The sequence below is a fragment of the Eptatretus burgeri genome, chromosome 8 (assembly GCF_056783735.1).
Source record: "Eptatretus burgeri isolate ZD-2024b chromosome 8, Ebu_testis_v1, whole genome shotgun sequence".
NCBI classification, from domain to species: domain Eukaryota; kingdom Metazoa; phylum Chordata; class Myxini; order Myxiniformes; family Myxinidae; genus Eptatretus; species Eptatretus burgeri.
In genome coordinates, this window is record NC_140968.1 from 49,475,747 (window position 1) to 49,502,563 (window position 26,817).

A 26,817-nucleotide genomic window follows, 5' to 3' on the forward strand; every position below is an offset into this window, starting at 1 on the left:
CGCGCTATGCATAAGTTAGAATATCGTTGGGCATAGGTTGTGAACGCCTACAACAGGCTAAGCATTCGTTGGTATAAGTTATCTATAAGACAACGAAACGTTGTCTTATATTACTAATATGTTATGTCCATATGTTATGTTATGTCCATGAAAGTCCATTACTAATATGTTATGCATATGACCAACTCGTTATGAATACGTCCGAATCTTTAAAAAAAAAAAAACATCAAAAGTTCAGCGTAAGCCAGCGTTTTACATACATTTTGATACATTGCCATTGCTGGCTAAAACGTCAAGGTGTGACTGGGCCTTAAGATGGGAACAACAAACAAGGCAATGTAACCGCTGTGCAATCATGAACCCAGCAACTGACTATCTGAATTTCATCTTACAGTTATTTTAACCTGATCAAAGCTTGTATACCTGTTCTCCCCATTGCAGGTTTGCACATTCCATAATGACACACCAACTTTTGCTGCACATAATCATTCTACAATGGTTATTAAAACACATGAAAAAATGATATTAAAAAAATATAAAAAATTATCTCAAAATGAGACACCATCAATGGGAGATGAAGAAAACGAGTGGTGACGTCATTTCATTGAACGCCTTCTCACCATGGGCATGTACACGTTTTGAACGTTGACTGGATCAAAGTACGCAGCTTCTGCAACCTTTCCACTGGCTGGAAAATAAATAAATGACATTTAGTTAACCACAAATCCATTTACAAAGTGCAAAATGTAAAACAAGTCATCCAAAAATCATAATGTTTGACATCAATTGGGTTTTGGGCATGTTAAATTAAATCCCTAAATAAAAGTCTCACCTTTGCCATTTTCCCCTAATCTGTACGAGATAACTTTCCACAAAGAAATCTTTGCCTTCAACTAAAAGTTCAGGAAACAATTATTCACAGTTTTTATACCCACCCTTTAAAAAAATAACAAGCAAGGAGGCGGAGATGGTTCGCGGGCATTATTGAACAATGCCACGATATGATAGGTACAATTGAGTTAGTGGAAGCTTTTGAGGAAGCCCTACCGTAAAAAAAACCTCTCTTTTGTCAAAATTGATCAAATCAAATCGGATTTTTTTATATTTTGTACGTATGGACATAACGCACAGCTTCGAGGAAATGAAATTGCGAGAAAAAAAATAGAGAAAAAATTAATAAAAAGTTCAAGTGGGCGTGGCTCCACCCACAAGGAGCATGGGATACCCCTCATACAAAAAGACAGAAACTCGACCATGATATCTAGCTTGTGTCCAAGTTTCATCAAGATCGCATCAAAGGTCACGGAGCTATGCTCTGGAGAGAGTCACAGACAGACAGACAGACACACAGACACACTGACACAACGAAAATAGTGGTCACTGCTGGTGCCCGTGAATCAACACTGCTGGCTCCCACGAACCAATGGTCCTGCAGCTCACCTAGCTGGTTACCAAAAGTGGAGTGACGGATGGATCAGGGTAAATATAAGAGCTGGATTTAGAATACACATTTTAGGTCAGGTAGTATTGACATGACGTTCACAACGGTGCAATCTCTGCTGTCTATGAGCCATAATTTGAGATATTTCCCACTTCCAGCATGATGATGTCCTTCATGTTGTGTCAAAATTAGCCCCATTTCATAAGGTACAATTCCAAGGTGTCGATAAATTCACATTTTGAGATATTTCCCAGTTTCTGTATAATAATGTCACTGGCCGCCATTTTGTGTTTCGGCTTTTAATCAAACGTTCCCATAGGTCGCCGTTCATATATTTTAAATTTCAAATTGATCAGTTAAGTGGTTTCAGAGAAGGTTTTCAAATGTTTTCTCATGATCAAATATGGCCACCGTACCACATGACCAATGACCTCATTGCTAAATTTCCTTCGGGCAGTTGATCAGAAATTTGAAGTTTGTCATTGATCGGTCAAGCAGGTTGAGAGAAGTAGATTGTTAAATGTTTTCCTGTGATCCAAAATGGCAGCCAGACTCGATTGAAATTCAAGTACTTTTGGGACCTTTAAATTTTACGATGACCTACTTATAGGTGGAGGGAGAGGGTGCTGTGAACAAACTTGAGTTCCACCACACCAAAGATAATTTAACCAAGTTTGGTCATAATACCATCAACAGTTTTAGAAGTTGCAAGTGCTTACGGACGAATGGACAACAACGCACCATCACACAAGCTCACCTGAAGTATGTTTCAGGTGAGCTAAAAAAAAAAAAAAAAAAAAAAAACATCCACTGGGGCCCTGAGGTCCAAAAGGTCAAATCCCAAAAATGCAATTACAGGCACATTTTATAGATTTTTAATTAAACGTTGCACATGCAATCAACATTGGGGACGCATTAAATATGCAAAAATCTTTTGGATTTGTACCTTGGTTCATGCCCCAGAAGGTAGGGAGGGACTTAAGGTCATAAAAGAAGATTGTTATTCTTTTTAACTTAAAATTCGATATCGAGTCATTCTTGGTGGAGAAAAACAATCTTCTACTCTCTTTCAACTTTGCTTTAGGTGGGAAGCGGGAGAATTTGCGATGGTGTGCCATAGACTTTGTTCTACTCTTGTTTTGCAACGACAGGGTGCCCCACAGAAAACCAGGAAATTTGGGATTTTGAGATTTATTTTGCCGTATTTTACCATATCAATAAACTAACATATAATAAAGTATCTTTGTTTTACACTACATCTAAGTTTGCTTTTGTTTTGTTTGAAAATAAAGTGTATCTTTGTTTTATACTACATCTAAGTTTGCTTTTGTTTTGTTTTAAATAAACTGTACCAAATTTCCTGGTTTTCTGTGGGGCACCCTGTAGAAACAGCTCAACAAGATATGCAAGACCAAAAATGGCCCGACCGAAAATGGCAACATGATGTAAGCATAATGCACAAATGCACCACATCTCCTCCAAATACGGGATGGCTTCCCTGCACTCGGGTCTGTTTAAGGCTGAGATTTCAAAGGTCACAAATTAACTTGCCGTAATCATACCAGGAAACTGGAACGAACCACATGGAGACGCACGCGAGGACCCCCAACACTTAACGTGAATGCGTATTGTGCAGCAGGAGCCACGAGACCATATAACCACACTCATATGTGACAATTTACAAATTGTATACTCATCTCAACATCACAGAAGTGGGGGAATTACCCGATCCATAAGAACGGGTTTCTTTGCTAGTAATGATAATTTTAAAAAGGAAAATATTCATCTGGTGTCATGTAAAGTGAGTCAGTGAAAGAGGGAGAGAGATCAAACTTCCAACCTGTCACATGACCGGCATATTGTACACAGCAAATCGATTGTCAGTTCCTTCTGAAATGAAGCTTGCCAATCATACAGGATCGACACGTGCTAAGCAACAACAATACTCCTAAAAGGTGTTATGAACAATCAGAAAGGGAAGACAACTGCACAAATAGCCCCTGGCAGTGACCTCCTGCAATGGCCTTGAAACCCCCCATTTTCACATTTTCATAGACGACTCCACATTATGCCGTACAATTTCACGTCTGACCGAGATATTAGCAACAGAATGTTTACATCACTGCTTAACACGAAAGGATTAGATACTGATAGCTCACTGAGAACAAGTCTTTCAATCTAGACAAGTTTCACATTCTCAGCCTGTCTTCAGGAGGATCAAACAAATTCACACGTTTCTTTCCACAACCAACCAGTGGAAGTTCAATCTCTCAAGCCACTGCGAATCATCATCAACTGTAACCTCTCATGGGCAACTGAAATAAAAGTTGGCCTTGGAGACTGGGCCTTTGGCTGTATCTCAATGGAACACTACTCTCTTGTAATGGGCTGGTGCCCCTGCTTCACACCTCTGTCTGGTAGATGCTGTGGAATTGAAAGCTTATGGTCATCTCCAAGAAAGACTGAAACATAGGGCCTGCTGATCTCTCACTGCAGACAGCTTGGCTAGATTTTGATACTTGGTGGTTTTCCATTGCCTCTCCTTGAGGTTTGCTCCCACTGCTCTTTTATCATTGCAGGTCTCAAGTTCTTCCAGTAACCCACTCTTTGTGAAGCAACCAAAATCCAGGCTCACTGCTCATTTCCACTCCTTTGTTACTATTCTCCTGCTTGTGGAACATCCTTCCTCAGTCTGTTCAATCCCACTCATGATTCCAGGGCTTCACATCAGCAATACACCACCACAAATGTCATCCACCATCCCTTTCATTTGGACTCCAAATACCTGCATCTTCATTAAGCATCTGCTCCCACCCTACCCCACCAACCAAACTGACTTGGAGGGAGTAGCATACCCTCTCACTTCCCATTCATTCTTCCTCTTGCTATATCCACATATTGTCTTACTACCCCCTGATCACTGAAGCAGGTATTATGCAACACCACTTGAGACAAACTCCACACCCACCCATATCTGTTTTTTTATTTTTATTTTTTGCATTCATCACAATATTAACCAATCTCAAGGCTTACAGTATATTAGAAGGACCCCAAATACCTCCATTTGCCATTGGAGCTGAAGGGGCAAGTTCAAACGGTCCGGGATAAGGGGGTGGAGGTTGCATGAACATTTCATTCATGGGGCCTGGTGGATAGGCTCCTGAAACAGAAAAGCCATTTCAAGCATAATAATTAAAATGTAAAAAAAAAAACAAAAACAAAAAAAAACATTCCACCAAAATAATTTCATGAAACAGTCAAACAAAAGTGTTGCTAATATTCATTTTATCTTTTGCCAGTCTGCAAACCCACTACTACCGGTAAATCAGCTCCTCCGTGAGCTTAAATATATTAAAAAAATTTAACATAGAAGAACATCGTTGTCATCAGCTATTTTCAGTCCACTGCTGGGTGAAAGCCTCAGCATGTTGATGCCATGTTTCTCTATTTCTTGCTTTGTTGTTCCAATTGACTCTTCCCCAATATTTGTCCATTTCATCCCTTCTTTTTAGACGTCACCTTCCCCTGTTCCTGTTGCCATCCAGAGTCTCCATGTTGTTCATATTATTGTCCACCTGTTGTCTGACCTTCTGATAAAGTGGCCTGCCCATTTCCAAGACATCCTGAGTTTTGGTTTGTTCTCTGATCCATTTATTTGTCTTGCTATCTTTGTTTACAATACCTAACATATTTCATTCCATATTATGTTGCGCTGTTAACTCTTCCTCCATTTATGTTGTTCATACTCAGGTCTCTGCCCCATAGATGATAGATGGAGTAATACATTGATTGAAAACTTCTCTTTTCAGACATATTGGTAAGGTACCTCATGATATTTCAGTTTTTTTCCATATTGTCTCCATCAAAGTTTTATTATTCTCTTGATTTGATGTTCTTGATCATTTCCTTAAGACTAAGGCTTTGCCCATTCTATTTGTTTCACATTTATTAAGACTTCTCCATGAGATACAAGGGGGGTCATTACTACTTTGGTTTTTGACATGTTCATCTTCAGCCCACACTTCGTGCTGGCTTCAGCCAGTTCCCCAAGCATAGTTTCCATTTTCTCTAAGCTTTCTTCTTTCACAATGTCTGCAAATCTTAGACGGTTAAACTTTTCCCATAATGTTGACACCCTTATCGTCCCACTGAAGTGAACAAAATATATACTCCAGACAGGTTGTGAATAATTTGGGTGAGATCGTGTCATCTTGTCTTACTCCTTTGTTGACGTTGATCTTACCGCATCATTTGCACAGCGTCACTGTAGTTGTACGATCTGTGTAAATATCTTTCAGCAATTCAATACATTTCCTTTCCACTCCTTGTCGATGTAATGAATCCAGCACCAAGTGTGTTTCTACAGAGTTGAATGCCTTCTCATAGTCTACAAATACCATGGCAAAGAGGTATATTATATTCCTGACATTTTCCCTTCAGTTGATTGACGGTGTGTACGTGGTCAATGATATAATATCTACTTTTGAAGCCTGCTTGCTCTCTTAGTTGGTTGCTATCTAGAATGCATTCCATTGTATTGGTCAGAACCAATGTGAAGAGTTTATATACGTTTAAAAGTTGGTCGATAATTCTTCAGATCTCATTTGTCTCCCTTTTTGAAGAGGAAAATCATGTTGTCTTCTTTCCATTTCTTGAGAACCTTCCGTAGTCTTAAGCAAGCTGTACATAGTTTAGCAAGCTGTACTGTGATCGTGTGTTCTTCCATAATTAGGTATATTAATATGCCCTGGTGCCTTTCCTCATCATGTTTTGTAATGTATGTTTAACGTCTGGTATCTCTTCGGATGTTGTTTGATGCAACTCTTCAACCCCCTTGTCAGTGTGGTAAAGCCGTTCATAATATTCTTCTATTCGTTGTAGCATTTTGGCTTGATCTCCAATTTCATGTCCATGTTTGTCAAGCAGTGATCTTTCGTTTCTTCAGGCTTCTGTTGTTTTTTTTGTTATAATTTCCTTTATCTTTTGAGCGTTATAATTGCCAATGCCTTCTCTCATCTTCTTTCTAATTGCTTTACATGTTTCTTCGTAATCCACGTTTTGAATTCCAATCCCATCTCTTTTAATTTCCTTTCACATTTTCATAAGTTGTTGGTACTGCCTGGTAATTTGGATATCAAGTCCTTTTTCTTTACCTGCTGTCTTCAATGTGCTTTCGTGAATGATATCAACTATCTGATTGTTCCATGTACCCAGGTCGGTGTCCTCTTCCTGCGGGAGTGCCTGGAACCGGTTTCCAAGGTCGATTTGAAAATCTTTTCTTGGCCTTTAGGTTTCCGAGATCTGCTTTTCTGTGTTTTGCTCTCAACAGTTTGTCTCTCTAATCTGGTATCAATCCTTATTTTGCATGAAAGCATTCTATGATCACTTCCTTTAATACCTTCACATCCTGGATAATGTTTAATTTGTTTGTTGAGCTGAAATCGATCGAGTTTTTTGTTTGTCCATCTGGACTTTTCCATGTCCATCTTCCACATGCACTTTTGTTGAAGAATGTGTTCATGATTTATAGCTCGTCACTGATTGCAAACTTGATGAGTTAGTCTCCTCCATCATTTCAGATCTCTGATCCAAAGTCTTCCATTATGTCGTCTTCTCCACCTTTCTTAAATCGCACTTTTGCGTTGAAATCACTCATTATCAAGCTCTAATGCTCTTTTGATGTTTCCAGCATTCTTGTTATCTCTTCATACATTTTGTCTTCCTCTTCGTCTTCATGTACTGATGTAGGAGCATTTTCCTGGATAATTTTGATGCTGTATTTCTTATCTAGTTTCAGTGTAATCTGTGCCGATCTCTCATTGATACCTTTGACTTCAGTTATGTACTTTATCCATTTCTTATGAATGATGAATCCAACTCCCACCAACCTTCTGTTGGCCACTCTTTAGCTCAGCAAATTTCTCCCCCTGCCTTATAACTTCACAAAGTCCTCTAATGTCCCAGGGTCTACCCCTTCAAGCTCAAATGATAGGTCATCTCCAAATAGGGCTCTAATATTGGATGTGGCAACTCTTAGATTCCAGTGATCTGTATGAACCCAGGGATCCTTTGCACACCCTGTTCCTTGCCTGGTTGGACCACCATCTTGGTCTGGGGCTTCAGAACTACTGGAAACTGGGAGCCATTGTCTTTCTGATATACTCATCATGCTGGCTTAGGCCTACCCCTCCATGCTGGCCTTGTGCAGGTTGGAAGGGAGATTTTTTATTTTAGATCTCTTATCCAGACTCCCTGCCTTTCTGAGCTGGGAACTCAGTCTGTCCATAAGCAGCAATCACTGCTGAGTTTGCTGGACAGCTGATGGCTCTTAAGTGAACTCATATTCTCTTTAAAGGGCAAGCCCCCCTTGCTGTGCGTTACCTCTCATACGAGCCTCGACAATGTATACCAAAAAAAAAAAGGGCAACAACTAATGCTAACATTTATTCTCATCCACCTAGTACTTAAGTGTTTGAGGCTCCAACTACACGGTCCGATCTCAAGCACGCAAACTGCAGTCTCACCGGTCATTTGAGGCTGATAGGCATAACCAACATTGGGTGCCGTTGGATAAGCATATACAGCTGGGGGTGGTGGGGGATAAGGAGTCCCAAAAGCATACATATTGGCAGGCATGAAGGGGTAGCCATTGGCAGCATTAAGTGGGGGCTGGTGTGATGGAGGTCCTCTTGGTGCTGTTCCAGGTAGGGATAGAACGAAAAGATTTAAAATGTAAAAAGCTGCATTGGAAAAATGTTTCTTTTAGAGAATAAAAACAGACATCTTGAAACAATATATGGTGTAAACAAATGGATGCAGGTTATTATTCATTCAGTTGAATAAAAACAGTAAAAGTTTATAATTGAAAAAAAGCTGGACTTACCAAATGGAAAAGCCGACTTTTTGGTGATTATCCACTCACCTTGGTCACGGCAGATATTGAAGTGAAGAGGGAGCTTAAGAATTACCACGTGACATCCGCCAGTGGTAGGGTGAGTTGGTCTGTGGACCAATCTGGGCATCACGTGATGGTTGCAGATGGTGTGGAAGAGATGTTATAGATTTGTCCAACGTACGAGACAGATTAACTCACAAACCACCCCTTTTGTTGAGAGATGGCGATTCAGTTCTTTCCTAAATGGCTTCCTTTTAACACCTCCAGCAAACCACATTTTTTCCCTCCAAGATGACCACTTGACTTATGAAAGCTGGGACCATATAGGTTCAAGAGTGTATATACAACAGAATTCAAAGCCTCTTCATAAGCTGGATAATGTTTGTTCATATGGGCCTGAAGGGTTTGCAGAATTTCTCATATGTAGGTCTCAGTGCATGATGAGTCTCCACATCTAATGCCATACACCATGTCAAGTTTCTTATCCTTCCGGATCGTCTCCTCAACATGAACTAATTATTTGCGGCTAGTTAGTTCAAGTGAAGGACAAGATCCAGAAGGATAAGGAATGGGATATGGTGTATGGCATTAGATGTGGAGACCCATCATGCACAGAGACCAACATACAAGAAATTCTGCAAACCATTCAGGCCCATATGAACCAACATCGTCCAGCTTATGAAGAGGCTTTGAACTCTGTTGTATATATCACGGGTTGAGAGACATAATGTTGTAACTGAAAATTTCCCATTTCCTGCAAATCGCTAATGAAAGATAAATGGTGTTTTGTTAGACATGAGAGCCATTCCATTCAACCTCGCCAAAAATGCAGTTACAACATTATGTCTCTCAACCCGCGATATACACTCTTGAATGTGAATGGTCACAGCTTTGATAAGTCAAAAAAAGTGGTTTGCTAAAGGTGTAAAAAGCCATTTGGGAAAGAGCTGAATCACCATCGCTCAACAAAAGGGGTGGTTTGCGATTTTGTTTGTCTTGTACGTGGGACAAGTCGAGAACATCTCTTCCACGCCGTCTGCAACTGTCACGTGACACCTGGATTGGTCCACACGCCAACTCACTGACCACCAGTGGATGTCACGTGGCGATTCTCAAGAGCTTCTTCTTCACTTCAACATCTGCAGTGACCAAGGCGAGTGGAAAGTTGCCGAAATGTCGGTTTTACCGACTCGTATGTCCAGCTTTTTTGAAATATAAACTCTTACTGTAATATGCAAACACCTCCCCAAAACATTCCACCCCCATCCCCAACCTTCTTGCTGCCCAAGACACTTTCTCACCACACCCCACCTTCCCAGACAAAAAAACAATTTAACATACCGTCAAAATCTACCCATTGGAATGTCCATTTGACAGCAGTGGGAGGAAAGAAGATCACCGCATTTCAGGTACATAATATACCTCCTTGAAGGAGGTCATAAATTGCCTCCGGAAAATGATATGAAGGGATAACACACCTTGCTTAGCTGCTTTGAACATCTTCTGTCCAAACTCAATAGCACCACCAGCGTTAAAAGTGAGCTTGAATACTGTCATGCCTTCCCATCCACCTGGCGGGGAGGGGGTGGGGAAGACAAATTAAAATAGGGTTGAGATGGGGGTTCTGGTCTTGCATATGGCAACTTGGCTGCCGGGGTAGCTATCATTTCATGAAAGCGTGACTGTAATGATCATTATAATGATTTTACTGACATGTATCGAAACCTTACCTTGCGAGTCAGGTTGTTTCGTGCATACTGCCTTTGTGGTTTGAAGTGTACATGTGGACAGAGCTGTGACGATGGAACAACTACACAAGATGTACAAAACCACCCAGGTGGGTGGAGTTTCGTCGTCGTCGTCGGAGGAGGTTGAGGCGGAAATTGTTTGACTCAGGTGAGCAAGAAACAAGACATTTTAAAGAAGTGACTGAGACAGCCAAAACTTCAACGCTCTTTCGATCTTTCCTCATTTATACCAATTCATATAACAACAATTTCTTGTTTTCACCCACCACGGAATCATAGTAAAGTGAGAAATTGTCTCAGATTGATTACGTACCAATGGCGGATGATCGTCTCATGATGAGGGTTATAAAATACATGATTTAACCATTTCATTCCATTACGATTTGTACTGTTCAACCTTTGATCTGTTTATGTTCGATTACCTTTGTGACTTCGCAAGCACAAAATGATTTCTTTGTTTATTAACCTCCACCATCGAAGATGGACGGAGGTTACTTTTTTCACCCCTGCCTGTTTGTTTGTTTGTTTGTTAACCTCCGCCATCGAAGATCAGAGGTTACTGTTTTCACCCCTGTTTGTTTGTTTGTTTGTTTGTTTGTGAACAGTATTACGGAAAAAGACTCCGCCGGATTTCGACGAAACTTGGTGGGGGGATTAGGTATGGTCCAAGGATCATGCCATTAGATTTCGGACTTGGACCAAAATCCAATATGGCCGCTATGGCGGCCATTTTGAAAAAATATTTGAATTTTTTTTTTTGCATTTCTACATGTTTAAAGTGATTTCCAACCCCTCCTCCCCCCCCAAAAAAAAAAATTGTTAGAGAAAAAAAACATTTTTTTGCAACTTTTTTTTTCAACAAAATTTCGATTTTTTTTTTTTTTTGCATTTCTACATGTTATCAGTGATTACCAACAAAAAAACATGCCAAAATTATAATTGTGGCTGATTTTGGAACTTCAGGTGGATATACCCAGGTAAAATCAATTTCTGTCTCAAGGAATCTAGTTATTATGAATGATTGAGTATGTAAAAGTTAAAAGTAAAAGGGAAAGTTGCAAACTATAACTCTGAGCAGTTGACTTCAAATTGAATGAATAGGATATCAGTTTCACTTGAGCGACCTTGCAGTATTGGCGGCGGAGGTTTTGCACTCGACCGAGTGCCCCCCTCTAATTTGTTTTTTGTTTGTTTGTGAACAGTATTACGGAAAAAAACTCCTGGACGAATTTCGACGAAACTTGGTGGGGGGATTAGGTATGGTCCAAAGATCATGCCATTAGATTTTGGACTTGGTCCAAAGTCCAATATGGCCGCTATAGCGGCCATTTTGAAAAAATATTTGAATTTTTGTTTTTGCATTTCTACATGTTTTAAGTGATTTCCAACCCCCCAAAAAAATTGTTAAAGAAGAAAAACAACAAAATTTTGCAACTTTTTTTCAAAAAAATTTCGATTTTATTTGAAAAATATTTGAATTTTTTTTGCATTTCTACATGTCTTAAGTGATTTCCAACCCCCCCCCCCCCAAAAAAAAATTTTGTTGGAGAAAAAAAAAATTTGCAACTCTTTTTTCAAAAAAATTTCGATTTTATTGTTTTGGCATTTCTACATGCGCGTCGATCTAGTTTAGTTTATTCAATCGTGGTTCAGTAGAGTCTGATCCATTTTGACCTACAATGAATAGGATATCAGGTTCACTTAAGTGACCCAGCAGTATTGGCGGCGGAGGTTTTGCACTCGACCGAGTGCTCCCCCTCAAGTTTGTGTCTGCAGTTACCGTTGTATGAATGAGCAGTCAAGAACCTCCTGTGCCATCGCCCATTCGTGAAAAATATTTGTACAACACGTTGAATCTTGCTGGTGGAATTAACGCTAAGCGTTAACTGATGCTAGTATGGCGGCTGTGCCCCTTTACCAGGACACTGGTACTTATTTCACCGACCTCGGAAGGATGACAGGCCGAGTCAACCCCACCTGGTATTAATTCAGCAGCCAACGGGGCTCAAACTCAGGACCCTAACCACGAAGCCAACACCAGGCTTCGATGGGGATATACGAGTTATTTGGCCTAAAAGGCAAGTTTATATGAATGTCCATTGGAAAGACTCGAGGCTGTGCAATTTAACGTTGGCTCTTCACATCATTGTGAATCACAGGTTGGAAAATGTTGGGTTGTTCACCCACGAACAAGGATTGTGAACGATGTTCAGATGATCGTAAACGGGTTAGGTTAACCCTCCGATGGATGTTGTATTCCAAGAAGAACACGTCAGAAAACTGGAAATGCACTTGACTGATGTGCCGGGGTGCAATGCTCGGTTCTGAAGAATGATGATTGCCTGTTTGCAAGCCATACATTTCATTGGAAAAGAGGAGACTCCAAATACGTATAACACACGTACCACGGAGTCATATTTTATGTTGTCGAGCCATGATGCAAAGTTGGTGAGGTATCCCGTTGCGTGCAAGCAATTCCAAATGCTCTTGGTGACCGAAGAGACACTTGCATACTTGCGATGGGGTTCACACGGAATAACTCTTATAACGACCTCATCTCGTGGATAAGGGAGAAGCAAGTGGCACCATTTCTCAAACAGGAATTTTATACAATTGCACCAACAGATCAAAGCTATAATGAGCACTCATTATATGGCCAAATGTTCTTGGATAATTCCCACCCTCCCCAAACCCTCCCCCCCCCCCCCCCACTCTGCATCTTCCCTTCCACCAATAAACGGGAAAGATCAATCAGAGATTGCAGACCCTCACCAGGATATTTGTGTGGTGTTGCGTAATGTTAGTATGCTGATGTGTGGTGGTGTTTGTGTGGCATACAGACGATGGAAGGTTATGTTCATACAGTGGAATAACAGACCTTTTCAAGTTTATTCCATGGATTCACAATGCATTCGTATGTATTTTTATAGTCACGTTACGTACTTTCGAGACGTACGCAAATTCTAATAGTACGGACTTTAAAGCTTGACTCAGTACTCACGCTCTGAATCAATATACAGTCATGCGCCGCTTAACGACGTTCCGGGCAACGACGGATCGCATATACGACGGATCTGCCAGCTCTGAAAAATGAAAAAAAAGGAAGCTGAAAAATTCCTATCGCCGAATGATGTAGCCGACGTAGCGCTGCCAGTCGTATTAAAATAGCACGTACAATTATGTACGCTGTACAATAAATAATACCTCATAATGATAATAAACGACAGTGTGGCCCCGTTATAATACGATCGTTGAGGTCCATAAAATGTCATCGCGAAAAAAACAGGATCGTGCTAAATCGGTATTCAAGGAAATCGGCTTTCAAACTGAACCAATCTTTCCACATTTACCTTCTCGCAAGTCAAATTACCTTTGAATTGAAGAATTCCGCGAATAAATCGTTGTTACAGTCAAAATTAAAACACCAATTTGTTTTTAGTGAAGCTTTCTATGTTGTTAAAACAATCGCACTATTCCGAAAATATATATCACAATTCACAGGTGCTCGTTTCTTCATTTATAAATTATAACATCGATGCAATGATTGCGTATTTATAAAATCCAAACGCTATTTATTCATCTTTCTATAATCGATGCTGGAGGAGATTGTAAGCTGATGCTAACAACACCGATGGCCATCATGAACAGTACAAAGGTAAAACTAACGTGTCTTTCGTCTCTCTTGGATGTGTGTTACAATTGCCAACAGTATTCAGTACAGCAACATGCTGCACAGGTTTGTATCCGAGGAGCAATAGGCTACACCATATAGCCTAGATGTCCAGTTTTGTGTAAGTACAATGTTCGAAAACAAAAACGGAAAAAAAAGATGATGTTCGCACAACGACGACGTCGCTTAGGCCAAGGTCACATTTGCCACGGTGGCCATGGGGTCTCCAAAATCTACGGCCACTAGCAATTATACGGTGGCCGCAGTATTTCCACGGTCACACAATGTAGCATTCACATATGTTTTTATTTTTCGGGGAGCTGCATGGCGTATTTATAAATTGTGGAGACCAAAAACGTGGGGTTGCCGTACGGTCTTTGATTTGATGTTGCACGGTGACCTTAGGGCGTTCCTGCGGCGGCCATAGAATTTTCAAGGCAGACGCAAGGTGCCCGCAAGGCGACAATAGGGGGGGCCCTAAGGCGAACGTGCGGCCGGACGGACGGTAACGAATGGGTTAATTTTTTTTAATTTTTTTTTTTTACCAGTTTTTTTTATTTTATTTTTTCGGCTTGTCGAATTGCTACGGCAAACGCAGAAATCAAAAAAGTTATAACCGCGTTATAATTCCACGGCGACCTTACGGCCTGTAAAATATAGCCATACGGCGTAGGGCCACCCTGAGGCCACCTCAGAAACTCTGCGGCCGCCACACGTTTCTGTCAATTCAGAGGGCGTTCGGCCGCCGTAGAGCAAATGTGACTTAGGCCTTAGGTCTTAGAAATTGTGGAGATCGAAAACGTGGGATTGCCGTACGGTCTTTGGCTTGATGTCGTACGGTGACCTTAAGGGGGGCCTGTGGTGGCCATAGAATTTTCAAGGCAGACGCAAGGTAGCCTCAAGGTGCCCGCAAGGCGACCGCAGGGGGCCCTAAGGCGAACGTGCGGCCAGACGGACGGTAACGAATGGGGTAATTTTTTTATTTATTTTTTTAACCAGGGGTTTTTTATTTATTTATTTATTTTCGGCTTGTCGAATTGCTACGGCGAACGCAGAAATGAAAAAAAGTCATAACTCCGCATTATAATTACACTGCGACCTTACGGCCTGTAAAATATAGCCAGACGGCGGAGGGCCACCCTGAGGCCACCTCAGAAACTCTGCGGCCGCCGCACGTTTCTGTCAATTCAGAGGGCGTACGGCCGCCGTATCCTCGCCGTAGAGCAAATGTGACTTAGGCCTTAACAATGCATTTCTCAGAACATAACCCCGTCGTTAAGTGGCGCATGACTGTACTCACATTCTAAACGTCTGTAGTTTATAGATGTGCTCGCATTCCAATTGTACATACTTTATTAGAGGAACTCAAAGCATGTTGTTGGCTTAATTGTTGGGATGGCTAGCTTGTTATCTAAGGGTGCTGAGTTTGAGCCACTGTTTTTCCATCGAATTAACACTAGGTGGGGTTAACTCAGCCTGTCGTCCTTTGGAGGTTGGCGAAATGAATACAAGTGCACTGGTAATCGGGGCATCGCATCAGCGACACACCCACAGCCTAATGTTGCACACGAAAGAGGAGGAGAGGTACTCGATTGAAAAAGATAACATGCAACACTGGCTACCACCAGGTGGGCTTGTGGCCTACATTAGCACGTGTGCAGACAGACAGACAGACAGACAGACAGACAGAGACAAACTAGAGCAAAGTCGATGGTGCACCATCGCAAATCTCCACGCTTTCCACCGAAAGCAAAGTTGAAAGATGGCAAAAAAGTTCCACCAGGAATGACCCAATATCAAATTTTTAGTGAACAAAAATAGTTTTGACCCCTGTGACATAAAGTTCCCATCGCCTGGTGTATGAACCAGGGTTCAAATCCAAAAGGAAACAATCGTTACATATTTGATGTGTCCCTCATGTTGATTACACGTACAAAGTTTAGGAGACAGCATGACTGATGGACAGGCAGACAGAGCAGTTTACAATATCCTCAGTTTCTTTTTTAAAAGCGTGGGGATAAAAACAAAAAAAACGGGGGACATAATTGGCTCAGTCTGTCCATCATGCCATATCATAAGCGGTTGTGCAGAAATTCAACAAACTTGGTATCTATGATCACCACATGGCAAGAAGGTGCAAGAGTAGTATCATTTTGGCCCAACCCCCTAGGGGCTCTGGGCTGGGGTCAAAAAAAAGAAGCAATTACGGACACATTTTAAAAATCAAAACACCTCATCACGTCCAACCCGGACACGAAACCAGCCATGTTAATGCCCCAGAAACATGCGCGCACGCACGCAATAAAAACAACAGAGCAGAGCAGGCCATCAATGATGAGATTTGATGTTTATCTCCTTGAGATTTGGAAAAATAAAAACACTCCTCCATGTGACCTCACGTACCAGCACGTGACAGGAAATGAGCAGTCATATTGGGAAGAAAAGCAGACACGTGCCTCGCTCGGGATCTATTGGCCTGAGGAAGCCCGCTGGAAAATGTTTGAAACGTCGCCTGAGACCGGGTCTGCTCTTGCTTGTTTATTACTTAAATTAGCAGAGGAGATGTAGTTTACATTTTGGTTAGAAGTGACTTTCTTTAAATAAAATTTTAAAAATCATTAAAAAAATTATATTATATATACAGTACATGCTGTATATATAAAATATGACAGGAAAAAAAATAACATAAAAAAAAAGAGAGGAAAATAAAGCCTTTCACTTGTTACAATATTGCAATATCAATGGGTCTGCAGATTAAACACACCTCCAGCCTCTGCGCTGATGTTCCCCATGATGTAATTGGCCCCAAAAACGGGTTGCTTCATTTCACAGCTTTTCATCAGGTAAAACGGCATCATGAAAGACATCATGGGATCCTTGCCTTTCGTTGCAAAGATGACCTGCAAAGGTGGGAAGGAAGTCAAAATATTTAAACAAACAATAAAGATCAATGTTTAGCAGTAAACTACCTTCACTTCATAATTGTATAAAAGTCTTGACAAGGGTAGCTCGAAAGCCAGGATAAGTGCAGATAATCTGGTAGAGGTAGAGATCTGCATCCAATGTTTTTACCGTCTATGGAGAATGCTCTGAACCCTTTTGATTGGGACCATCTTGTGTGGGTTGAATTGCCACCCCACCCTCATAGCCAGACTGCAGCAGCATCGGTCTTTTTGATCTGGCCAAAATCAGATACTGGTGCAGAGACCAAAATGTGTTATTCAACACGAGAATATCCCAAACATTGCTGGCTGTCCAATCCCTCATTTGCCTCCGTGATCATCCTCCGGAGATGGTGGAGTGATTGGCCTCATAATTACCTCAACAAGCCTCTTTATGCCACACAACAGAGTCTAAAGAGGCTTCCTGGGATTGGACATTAATAATTTCCCTACGAAGCCCACCCAGGGAGAAAGTCAATTCTTCAACTAAGATAACCAAAGGATATAGTGACACATTTTCTAAGGGACGCTTTCATCATTGTGAAGCCACGAAATTGTAGAAGTCTTCATTTTGCTTTGAAATGCGAGTTGACAATTTAAAGCAATGCAATCTCCTTTTGCATCACTATTTTCCTTATAAAACACTTCACATACAATAGGAAATGTCTTTGCTTTAATTTGCTCAAACTTCACGACAATTTCATAGTATTAGATGAACAGCAAGTAATGTACACAAGCCATCATTCTTCGAAACAGGCAGTCCATCAGCATTGTGTGTGTGTGTGTGTGTGTGTGTGTGTGTGTGTGTGTGTGTGTGTGTGTGTGTGTGTGTGTGTCAATCATGCCCAAAGTAATGGGCCAATTGTACCAAAGTTGACAAAGACCAAATTGGACCTCCTGTTGAACATGGGCTACTTCTTTTTCTTTCTTTTTTAAAAAAAAATAAAAATAAAAAAAAAATAAAAAAAATCACCATTGCTAATAATAATTGGTTCACGAAAAAATACGTGACCACTATATTCGTTATTGGTGTCTGTCTGTCTGTCTCGAGCATAGCTCAGTGGGTTTTGATCCGATCCTGATAAAATTTTGGTGGGAGGTTTATATCATGATCTGGTTGTGTTTTCCTGAGAATGGGCGTGGTGCGCCCATTATAGGCAGAGCCACGCCCAAAAAAACGTGTTTTTAGGGGGTAGCCGATTTCAATTTGCATCTTCTCCTAGGGGGTTTGTCGAATCTGACAGGGGTTTTGGTATTTGGTTAGCCCAATGGCACCTGCATAGCCCCACGGAGCTCGATTTTTCATTTTCGTCCCAAGGTCAAGGTCACGAACTTAGAAAATTGCGAATTTTGACATAAAAATCATACGACCGCCCAAACTTTGAGAGCGAGGATGACAATATTTTTTATACGTAATCTTGAGGTCATTCCCCACGGAAAGTCTTGAAACCATTTTGCTCTATCTTGAACACCTTGCCCGTGGCACCCCCTTCAAGTTGGTTTTTACGCTGATTTCATCAAAGTATGGATAATCCGAGGAGTGCGAAATGCCATATAGCCTATATGCCGTTATGTTGTTCCTGGAATGTTCCAGAGGAAGTTTTGCACCAAAGGTCATAATCCTTGACCTTTGACCTTTAAAGTTCATAAAGGTCAAATTTTCAAAGTTGTGGGAATCAAACCGGGTTTTCGACCTTCTTCGACGAACTAACTCAAATAAGCGATAGCACGTATCCTGTTTCCATATTTTAATGTCCACAACATTGTTTTGTGACCTTTAAAGGTTATGCAAAGGTCAAATTTTGAAAGTTGTTGAACAAAACCGGGTTTTCAACATTTTGCAGCTAATAACCTGTCACTCGTACCACATCATGTTGATCATTTTTATGACTTGGTCAAAAATTACCTCGTCTCATCCTTGACTTCTGAAACAATCTACATTGTCAAATACCATGCGTGAACCATTGCCGTCTCCAGACTTGTCACTAAATTAAATTCTAAAGTCATTATTGATTGTGGTGGTTTGTAAATGTGGCCTCAAAGTGGCCCATCCTACTCCACCCCCCTCCCCCCCCCAACCTCTTTTACTCCCTCCAATGGCAAATTTGAGTTTTTCACATTCTCCACTTCGCATTTTCCTCCCGAGTTCAAAACCAGGAGACTTGTGTGAGAATTGCGTTTTGTTGAGATTTTTCCTTTTGAGAGCAATTTCAAAAGTGAAGATGTCTTTCTGACTCAGAAACTTATCATCCCAACTGACACAGCCTTTGAAAGCAAGAGACTCTAGGCCAAAACCCAGAATCTGGGAGAAGACTAGAAATTGACTTTTGTTGCACCAACCTGGCCACCAAGTGAGAGTGGACGTTTTCGGGGGTTTAAGATATGCTGATTACGAATCTGCAGTTGCACACTCAAGATTTCATTGCAAAGGGGGTCAAAAACAGGCACCAAAACACCTGTAAGTCCTCGTTGCTTGGTTGAAGAAGCCACGATTATTTTGTTTTTATCATTTTACTGCCACACAGTTTTGTCGTTTGATTTCTCAGGCTATAGTCTACCTACCTTCTGGAAGGAGCGTGCTACACAGGCCTACCACCTTCCCTGCATTACACATGGATCCGTTTTTTGTTTTCAACAATTTCTCCACAATTATTGAGTTTATCAGTGTGGAAGTTCACCTGAATCATTGTCAGGTCTCACACAAAATGGAGTCCATACACCAACTTGATAACTACATTGTTGTGGGAACTGTTTCAGAAGCTCCGTTGTAACATTTTATTATGAAACTCCATTAGCGCCACAGATCTCTGTTGAACACCCAGCTACTAAGCGTCTACAGAAAGTGCATCGATCAACGAGGAGAGCGACGACGAACAAACAGCCACTTTTGAGTTCAGCTTCTTCTGGGTATTTTCTTATCTTCTCCTTGAAGTTGCTCATGCGACAAAAAATAGGATCATGTATTTATCCACGGACAATTTGAAGGCTTCCGATTGGATGTGTGCGCCGGAGAAGGCTGCTCAAAAACTCGTGAGATTTTCAGAGTGCTGAAGGTAGAGGCCAATAAATGTGCCTTTGAAATGAAATCTTGAATGTAAAACTACTTTTTCATGCAGAGCATGAACCTAAAGGTCAAACAGTCACTCGACGGTTGCAATGAGCTTGAAAGAATCATTAACTCGGCTTATGGCCCACTTCAATTCCTTCTCCGACTCAGCTTTGCGATGTCCATTACCAAAGCTCAAGGACAATATTTACAGGTGGTTGGACTAAATTTGACAACTCCTTGTTTTTCTAATGGGCAACTTGATGTTGGATACTCTCGTGTCGGTGGAATTAAAACCATTTGCATTACTTTGCACCATAAAGCAATACCAGTAATATTGTTTACAAAGAAGCTCTTTGATGCAGTTATTTCATATTTAGTATTAGTGTTTGTGTACATATGTGTTATGCCATGTTTTTAGGAGAATTCAACTTTTAAAATAAACCGGTTTTTGCCCTCATTTCCTTTTCGTTGGCAATTCTAATTTTCTAAGTAGCCGAGATCTTTGGCTCTGAGTGAAACCAAGAGTGCAACACAATTAACTTGTTAAAGTCCATGAAATAATTTAAATCAATAAATTAACTTAAACTTTTTGCGGCACTGGCGACGGATACTCTTACTTGCTTCTCCTGGCGCTGGGGATGGGTACTTTTGCTCGTATTTTATGTAACTAGCATGCATGCCCACAACTTTGCAGTTTCAAACCTTACCTGGGTTCATTGACAGCTACATTCACAAGCAGCACACACCACCTGAGAATCCCAATCCTACAAGCCCCAATCAGCCACGGATAAGTTTAATCACTTTTACCCACCCCCCCCAAGTCAACAAAAATAGCATAGACAGAAACACATACCAACTAATCTCTTCCTATTGATACCATCTCAACCTGATTAGATCATGGCTGTGATTGGTTGAATTCTGTTTCAATGTTTCAATAAATATATATATATATATTTATCCTCGCATTTTCATGTCACTTTTGCGAGATGCAGGTTATTAAGGCAATAAACTGCTATTATGGATGTCAATACCACTTATTATACAAGCAACTCAAAACCTTTTAAGTGCTTTGGGCACACATTTTTCATTGCAGAAAAGGCCTTTATATACAGCCTACCCTGTAGGGAGTCAGATATATTGCCCCTTTCTTTGCCTTTCTGAAGATTTCTGGAAGCTTATCCATTTCAAAGCTGAGCTCAACATCCTCATAATGTGCAAGGACCCTGAGAGGAGAAGGAAGAAAAATGCAATAGTATTAAAAATAAAAAACCCAACTGCATATCAATCTCAATATAACATAATCATCATCATAATAAAAGAGTAGATGTTTGTATCGCAGCAAAACAAATTAGGCAATCGCTCAAGGATGAACAGCCGTGACAAATTTAAAAGACTGTGTTGTCATGCCATGGTAACCACAACCCCTTGGGCTGTGAGCACGTTGCCAGCGCAGCGAATGATACACCCAATACTAGACATTCAAAATTATTTATCACTACAATGGATTAATCACAAATCTTAGTCTGAAATTATTTTGGGAACTTCATGCAACATTGTCAGGCACCAAACAACCCCTGTTGGAATACAAATAGTACTTAGTTTGAGGGCCGAAATACACAAAAACTCAGTTTATGGAATTGAAAATCTAAGAGTACAACATTTGAGAACTTGCTCTCCCCTCATATGCATCGAACAAGGCACTTGGTCGACATGGTTCCCTGCTCAACTCACCCCAAATCGAATATCATCGATGCGGTACTTGTGAATGTACAAGAAGCAAACATGACAAAAAACTACTTTCAATACTTGCATTCAGAGCAGCCTTCAATCCTCATGTCTGGTGTTGGCTCAATGGTTAGGGTAGTGGGTGGGCTTGAGATCTGAGGATCCTGAGTTCAAATCCCACTCGGCTGTTGAATTTATACCAGGTGGGGTTGACTCTGCCAGTCATCTTTCCGGGGTCGGAAAAATGAGTGTCAGATTGCTGGTATCCTGTGTCGGAGTTCAGGATTGTGCCCAATAGCCAAGTAGACTGCTTAGGCAGCACCAACGCTCTGCACATAGTATGGTCCCAATGGCTGGATGGATGGTGGAGAAACGCTTCAATGCAAGTTCAACAGCTATACGTTTGTTGGCACTCAAGTGTGGAGGTGAAAGACTCATGGTACCTTTCACAAAGAGTGGGGCATTGAGCCAGGATTATAGCAAAATAATAATAATAAATATAGACTTTTGTTTGTTTTTTCTCCCCATTACCTTCAATTTCTATCCTCCCCATTACCTTCAATTTTGATCCTCCCCACTTTCCAAACATCCCCCATTCTCCCAACTAATCTCTTTCGTATCTCAAAAAAAAAAAAAAAAAAAAATACCCCACAACAACAACAACATGCTCACCTTCTCCCGATTCTTATTCTTCCTCTTAACTTCCTCCTAGTCTTCTTCCTCGATTTTTTTATTTTTTTACACTTCCATGACCTAATCTGTTGAACTCTCTCATACATTAATATTAACAACAAAATATATATATATATATATATATATATATATATATATATATATATACCCAACAACAACAACAACACGCTCACCTTCTCCCGATTCTGCTTCTTCCTCTGAACTTCCTCGTCTTCTTCCTCTGAACTTCCTCGTCTTCTTCCTCGATTTTTTTTTTTTTTACACTTCCATGACCTAATCTGTTGAACTCTCTCATACATTATTTTTAACTACAAAAACGATCTTATAATGCTTCATCTTCCTCTCTCACACATGTGGTACTCTTTACTGTTTCACAATGCACTACTCTTCTGCTATTTTAACAGACTGCTCTCATTTCGACCTCTCCTTTATTCCTTGCCTAAAAAATCCAACTATTACAGCGCTTCTTCTCTCCATGCTCTGAATTCGCCTTCATTGCATCCATCAAGAATTGTGTTAAATCGCATCTCTGACCTAAAACTTTTAAAAACCACAGTTTACCATGGATGCTCGCTTTCCATCAACCATTCTTTTTTTCCAACTTCAGTGCCAACTCACCCCCCTCACCCCTCACTCTCACTCTCACTCTCAAAGCAACCATCCCACTCTTCTCCCTCCAAGCCTCCCTCTCACCTCTCTCAAAAATTCCCCCTCACCTTTCTCCCACCTTTCATCCCCCTCACTCTTCCTTCTCAAAGTTTCCCCCTCTCATCCACCAACCTGCCTCCCTCCACTGCCCTCTCACCTCCATCTCTTCACTCCACCTCCTCAAATCCTCAACTGCCTTCTTCCTTGTCTCTTGTCCCCCCTCTCCCCCAGCACCACAGAGCCTTTTCTCCTCCTCATTCGGCCCCCTCCCCTCGCTATTCTGCAATACCCCACACTCCTTCAGCAACCCTCCTTACCTGCCCCCCTCGTCCCTTGTCCTACCCTCCCCCTCCACCTCCTGCACCCAAAGCCTCCTCCCCTTCCTCTTCATTAAAAGTGTGGACCTCAAATATCCGGGGCCTTCGCTCAAACCTTTCAGATCTTTCCATACAGGTTGCCACTGACAAACCAGACATTATCTGCCTAACAGAAACATTCCTCTCCCAAGACGTGTCTGACTCCCAAGTATCTCTCCCTGGTTACTCCCTCTTACGGTATGACAGACCTGAGCCTCGTCCTGTGGAGGTGTTGCTCTCTTCATCAAAGACTCTATTCCTCACTCTCCATGCACTGCTCTCACTCCCCCACACCCCCAGGAATACCTCTGGCTTCGGCTTCCCCTCCACTCCCACCTCATGTTTATATGTGTACTGTACCGTCCACCGAACAGTGATGACTCCATCTACACCTCACTATCCGAAAACATGGACCATCTTCTATCTTCTCATCCAAACTCTCTCTTCCTCTTATGTGGTGACTTCAATTGTCATCACGTCAGTTGGCTAGGTGTGAGTACCTCTCTCACCTGCCATGGCACCTCAGCAAAAGCTTTCTGCGACTCATTGGGACTGACTCAATCGGTCAACTTCCCGACCCGGATCTCAACCAATGGTACTCCATCTCTTCTGGATCTGATTTTGACAAATTTCCCTGACAATATCTGCTGCTCTTCCTTCGCTCCAATTGGTTCTTCTGACCACGTCCTTGTCAAAGTGGACATCTCTCTGGCTGTTATCAGAGAACCACCTCACCGCCGTCGAGTCTGGCATTTCACTCAAGCCGACTGGCAGGGTCTCCGAGCAGCCATCAAACTTACAGACTGGTCTCCTATCACTACTTTCTCAAACATCAACTCATCCTGGGAATTCTTTCAAAGAAACTTGCTCTCCCTCATGCACAGATTTATCCCCTCTCGTGTTCAGTTGTCTTACCCTTCCTCCCGCCCTTGGTTTACTGAAGTTTGTGGCGAGGCAGTTGTCCTGAAACAACTTGCCTTTGCCTCATGGAAAGCAAACCCAACTGAGGGCAATCTCAGTTCTTTCCACAAAGCTCGGAACAAGTGTGTATCTACCCTCAGGAGAGCCAGAAAACAACATCTTTCTCATCTCAAGTCTGAACTCTCAAACCTCTCTCCCTCCTCAAAATCCTGGTGGCGTTTAATCAAATCTGTTTCTGGTGTATGTTCCCCCTCCATCCCCTCCCTTACCTCAAATGGCCGCACTGCTGATTCCACACGTGATAAAGCTGAATGTCTAAACTCGGTGTTTGCAGCTAAATCTTGTGTCCAAAACCCATCACTATCTCTACCCACTTTACCCAGTCGCACCCAACTGTCCCTGGACTCTGTATCTTTTTCTCCTGACAAGGTGGAGAGCTTGCTTTCAAACCTCAAGTCAGATTCTGCAACCGGTCCAGACGGCATCAGCCCACGTGTCCTCAAAGCCTGCTCTTCTGCTCTTGCTCACCCTCTCTCTGTTCTATTCACCCTCTCATTTGCCCAAGGTCATCTGCCATCTGCTTGGAAATCTGCTAACATCACTGCCCTGCATAAAAAAGGTGCAAAAACAGATCCCTGTAACTACAGACCAATCAGCCTTCTCCCAATCATCAGCAAGGTGATGGAATCCATCATCACTTCAGACATGAAATCCTTCCTCTTCTCCAATGGCTTGATTTCCAATCATCAATTTGGTTTCAGACCAGGTCATTCTACCCTGGATATGCTGCTTCTGCTCTCCCATCAATGGATGGAGGTCCTCAATGCCAGACAGGAAATCCGAGCCGTATCCCTGGACATATCACGTGCTTTTGACACAGTGTGGCACCCTGCCCTGCTCACCAAACTCTCTTCCCATGGTATTCAAGGCCATCTCCACTCATGGCTCGCAGACTTCCTCTCCTGTCGCAGTCAACGTGTGGCCCTAAATGGAGTTCTTTCATCCCCTCTTCCTGTGCAGGCTGGAGTTCCTCAAGGTAGCGTTCTGGGCCCTGTTCTTTTTCTGGTTTTCATCAATGATCTCTCGGACTCTCTGGAAAATCCTCTATTTCTCTTTGCCGACGACTCCACCCTCTGCCGTACCATCTGTCATCCCTCAGACCGGCAAGCAGCAGCTTCTTCGCTCACTGCAGATCTGGATAAAATCACAAACTGGTCCAACACGTGGAACATGTCTTTCAATCCAGACAAATCTCACACTCTCACTATGTCTCTTCGAAAGGACCGTTTACAAACCCCCCCATCCACTTTCTCAACAATCCTCTGGAAGAAGTCTTTTCTTTCAAGCTTCTAGGTCTCACTATCTGCCATGACCTTTCCTGGGAAAGCCACATTTCCAACCTCGTCTCAAAAGCCAGTCGCCGACTGGGAATCCTCCGTCGTGCTAAGTCCTTCCTCGGCCCTCTTGAGCTCCTGACCACTTACAAAGCTTTTGTCCGTAGCCTGATGGAGTACTGCTCTCCCCTCTGGGCTGGTGCTCCTGCCTCCCACCTTTCTCGGCTTCACGCTGTCGAAACCAGGGCATTTAAGATAATCGGCATCTCCCGCAATGAAGCTGAGTCTTTGGGCCTCTCACTCAATCACCGCAGGTTGGTCGGTGGTCTTTCTGTCTTCTACCGACTCCTCTCCAGCCTTGCCCACCTGCTCTCTCTGCGATTTGTCCCCACCACATTTCCACAGGGCGCTCAAGGTCCGCCAACAACCCCCTTCTGGTAAAACTACCAAAATCACGAATCACTGCTCATCTTCACTCTTTCATTCCTCTTTTTACCCGCCTTTGGAATAAACTTCCTCACTCTATTCTTTCCCATTCTTCCCTCCAGGCTTTCAAAACAGCTGTTCACCACCACCTCTTATCTTCCCCCATCCAAATCCTTGATCTTTTCTACCCCCGATAATCCACCCAAGCCCACTTCCTTCATTTCTCCTGCTTTCCTTCCTGAAAGTCCCCGAAATGTCCATCTTCTCTTCGCCATGTTCCCCGTCCCATCCCCATCCCTCTCCCTTCCACAGTTCACCTAATGTGTCTGTTCCCCACTGTTTTGTCCCTTCCACTCCCGCCCCTCTTGTCTCATGCCTCCTTGCTGTGAGTTGTGTGTTAGCTCTCATACGAGCCTCGACCAAGGTATACAAAAATAAAAAATAAAAAAAAACTCCAATTCGGTAGTGTAATGGTTCGATGTTAGAGGGTCTGCTCAGAGTCTGGGAAGTCAGCAGTGGAAACCCCGGCTGCGTCGTACCAAAGATTTAAAATGGTACGTGCAGTTTCCTTGCTCGATGCTCAGCATTTAAAAAGCTGGAGCACGGACAATCCCCAAAGGTTGGGATCCATTTGGAGGGGGAAATGCCACACTGAGTGCAATTGTTGTGACGTTGCTGGTACCCAGAGTGCCCTGAGAAGTGACGGCACTTACCTCAAGCTCACTCACTGGCTCTGTTTGTCTCGTGTATCTGTCTGTACAGCAGCTCCACTACGATATATTGTTGTGGGGACGGGTCTCGGTGGCGAGCACGACCGCTAGAAGGAGCAGTAGAGTCGGCTCCACCGAACACACCGGAATTTAGGTCGTGACCCTTGGATAAGTCCGGAAGGCACGGGTTCCTTTACAGGACCATGAATCGCCAATAATTCGACCGCGTGGGGTAGGGTTAATTGCCAAACTTCAATAT

General features: G+C 42.2%; 1 protein-coding gene across 1 annotated transcript in view; it reads right to left on the minus strand.

Moving 5' to 3' along the window:
* WBP2 (WW domain binding protein 2) overlaps positions 1–26,817 on the minus strand; it is a 30,632-nt gene that overhangs the window by 1,875 nt on the left and 1,940 nt on the right. The window contains exons 2-7 of the mRNA XM_085891972.1: positions 20,863–20,968; positions 16,519–16,654; positions 9,815–9,907; positions 7,966–8,136; positions 4,500–4,601; positions 621–688 (exon numbers count right to left, since the gene is read on the minus strand). Coding sequence (XP_085748098.1) covers positions 621–688; positions 4,500–4,601; positions 7,966–8,136; positions 9,815–9,907; positions 16,519–16,654; positions 20,863–20,968 — 676 coding nt within the window. The remainder of the gene's footprint in view (positions 1–620; positions 689–4,499; positions 4,602–7,965; positions 8,137–9,814; positions 9,908–16,518; positions 16,655–20,862; positions 20,969–26,817) is intronic.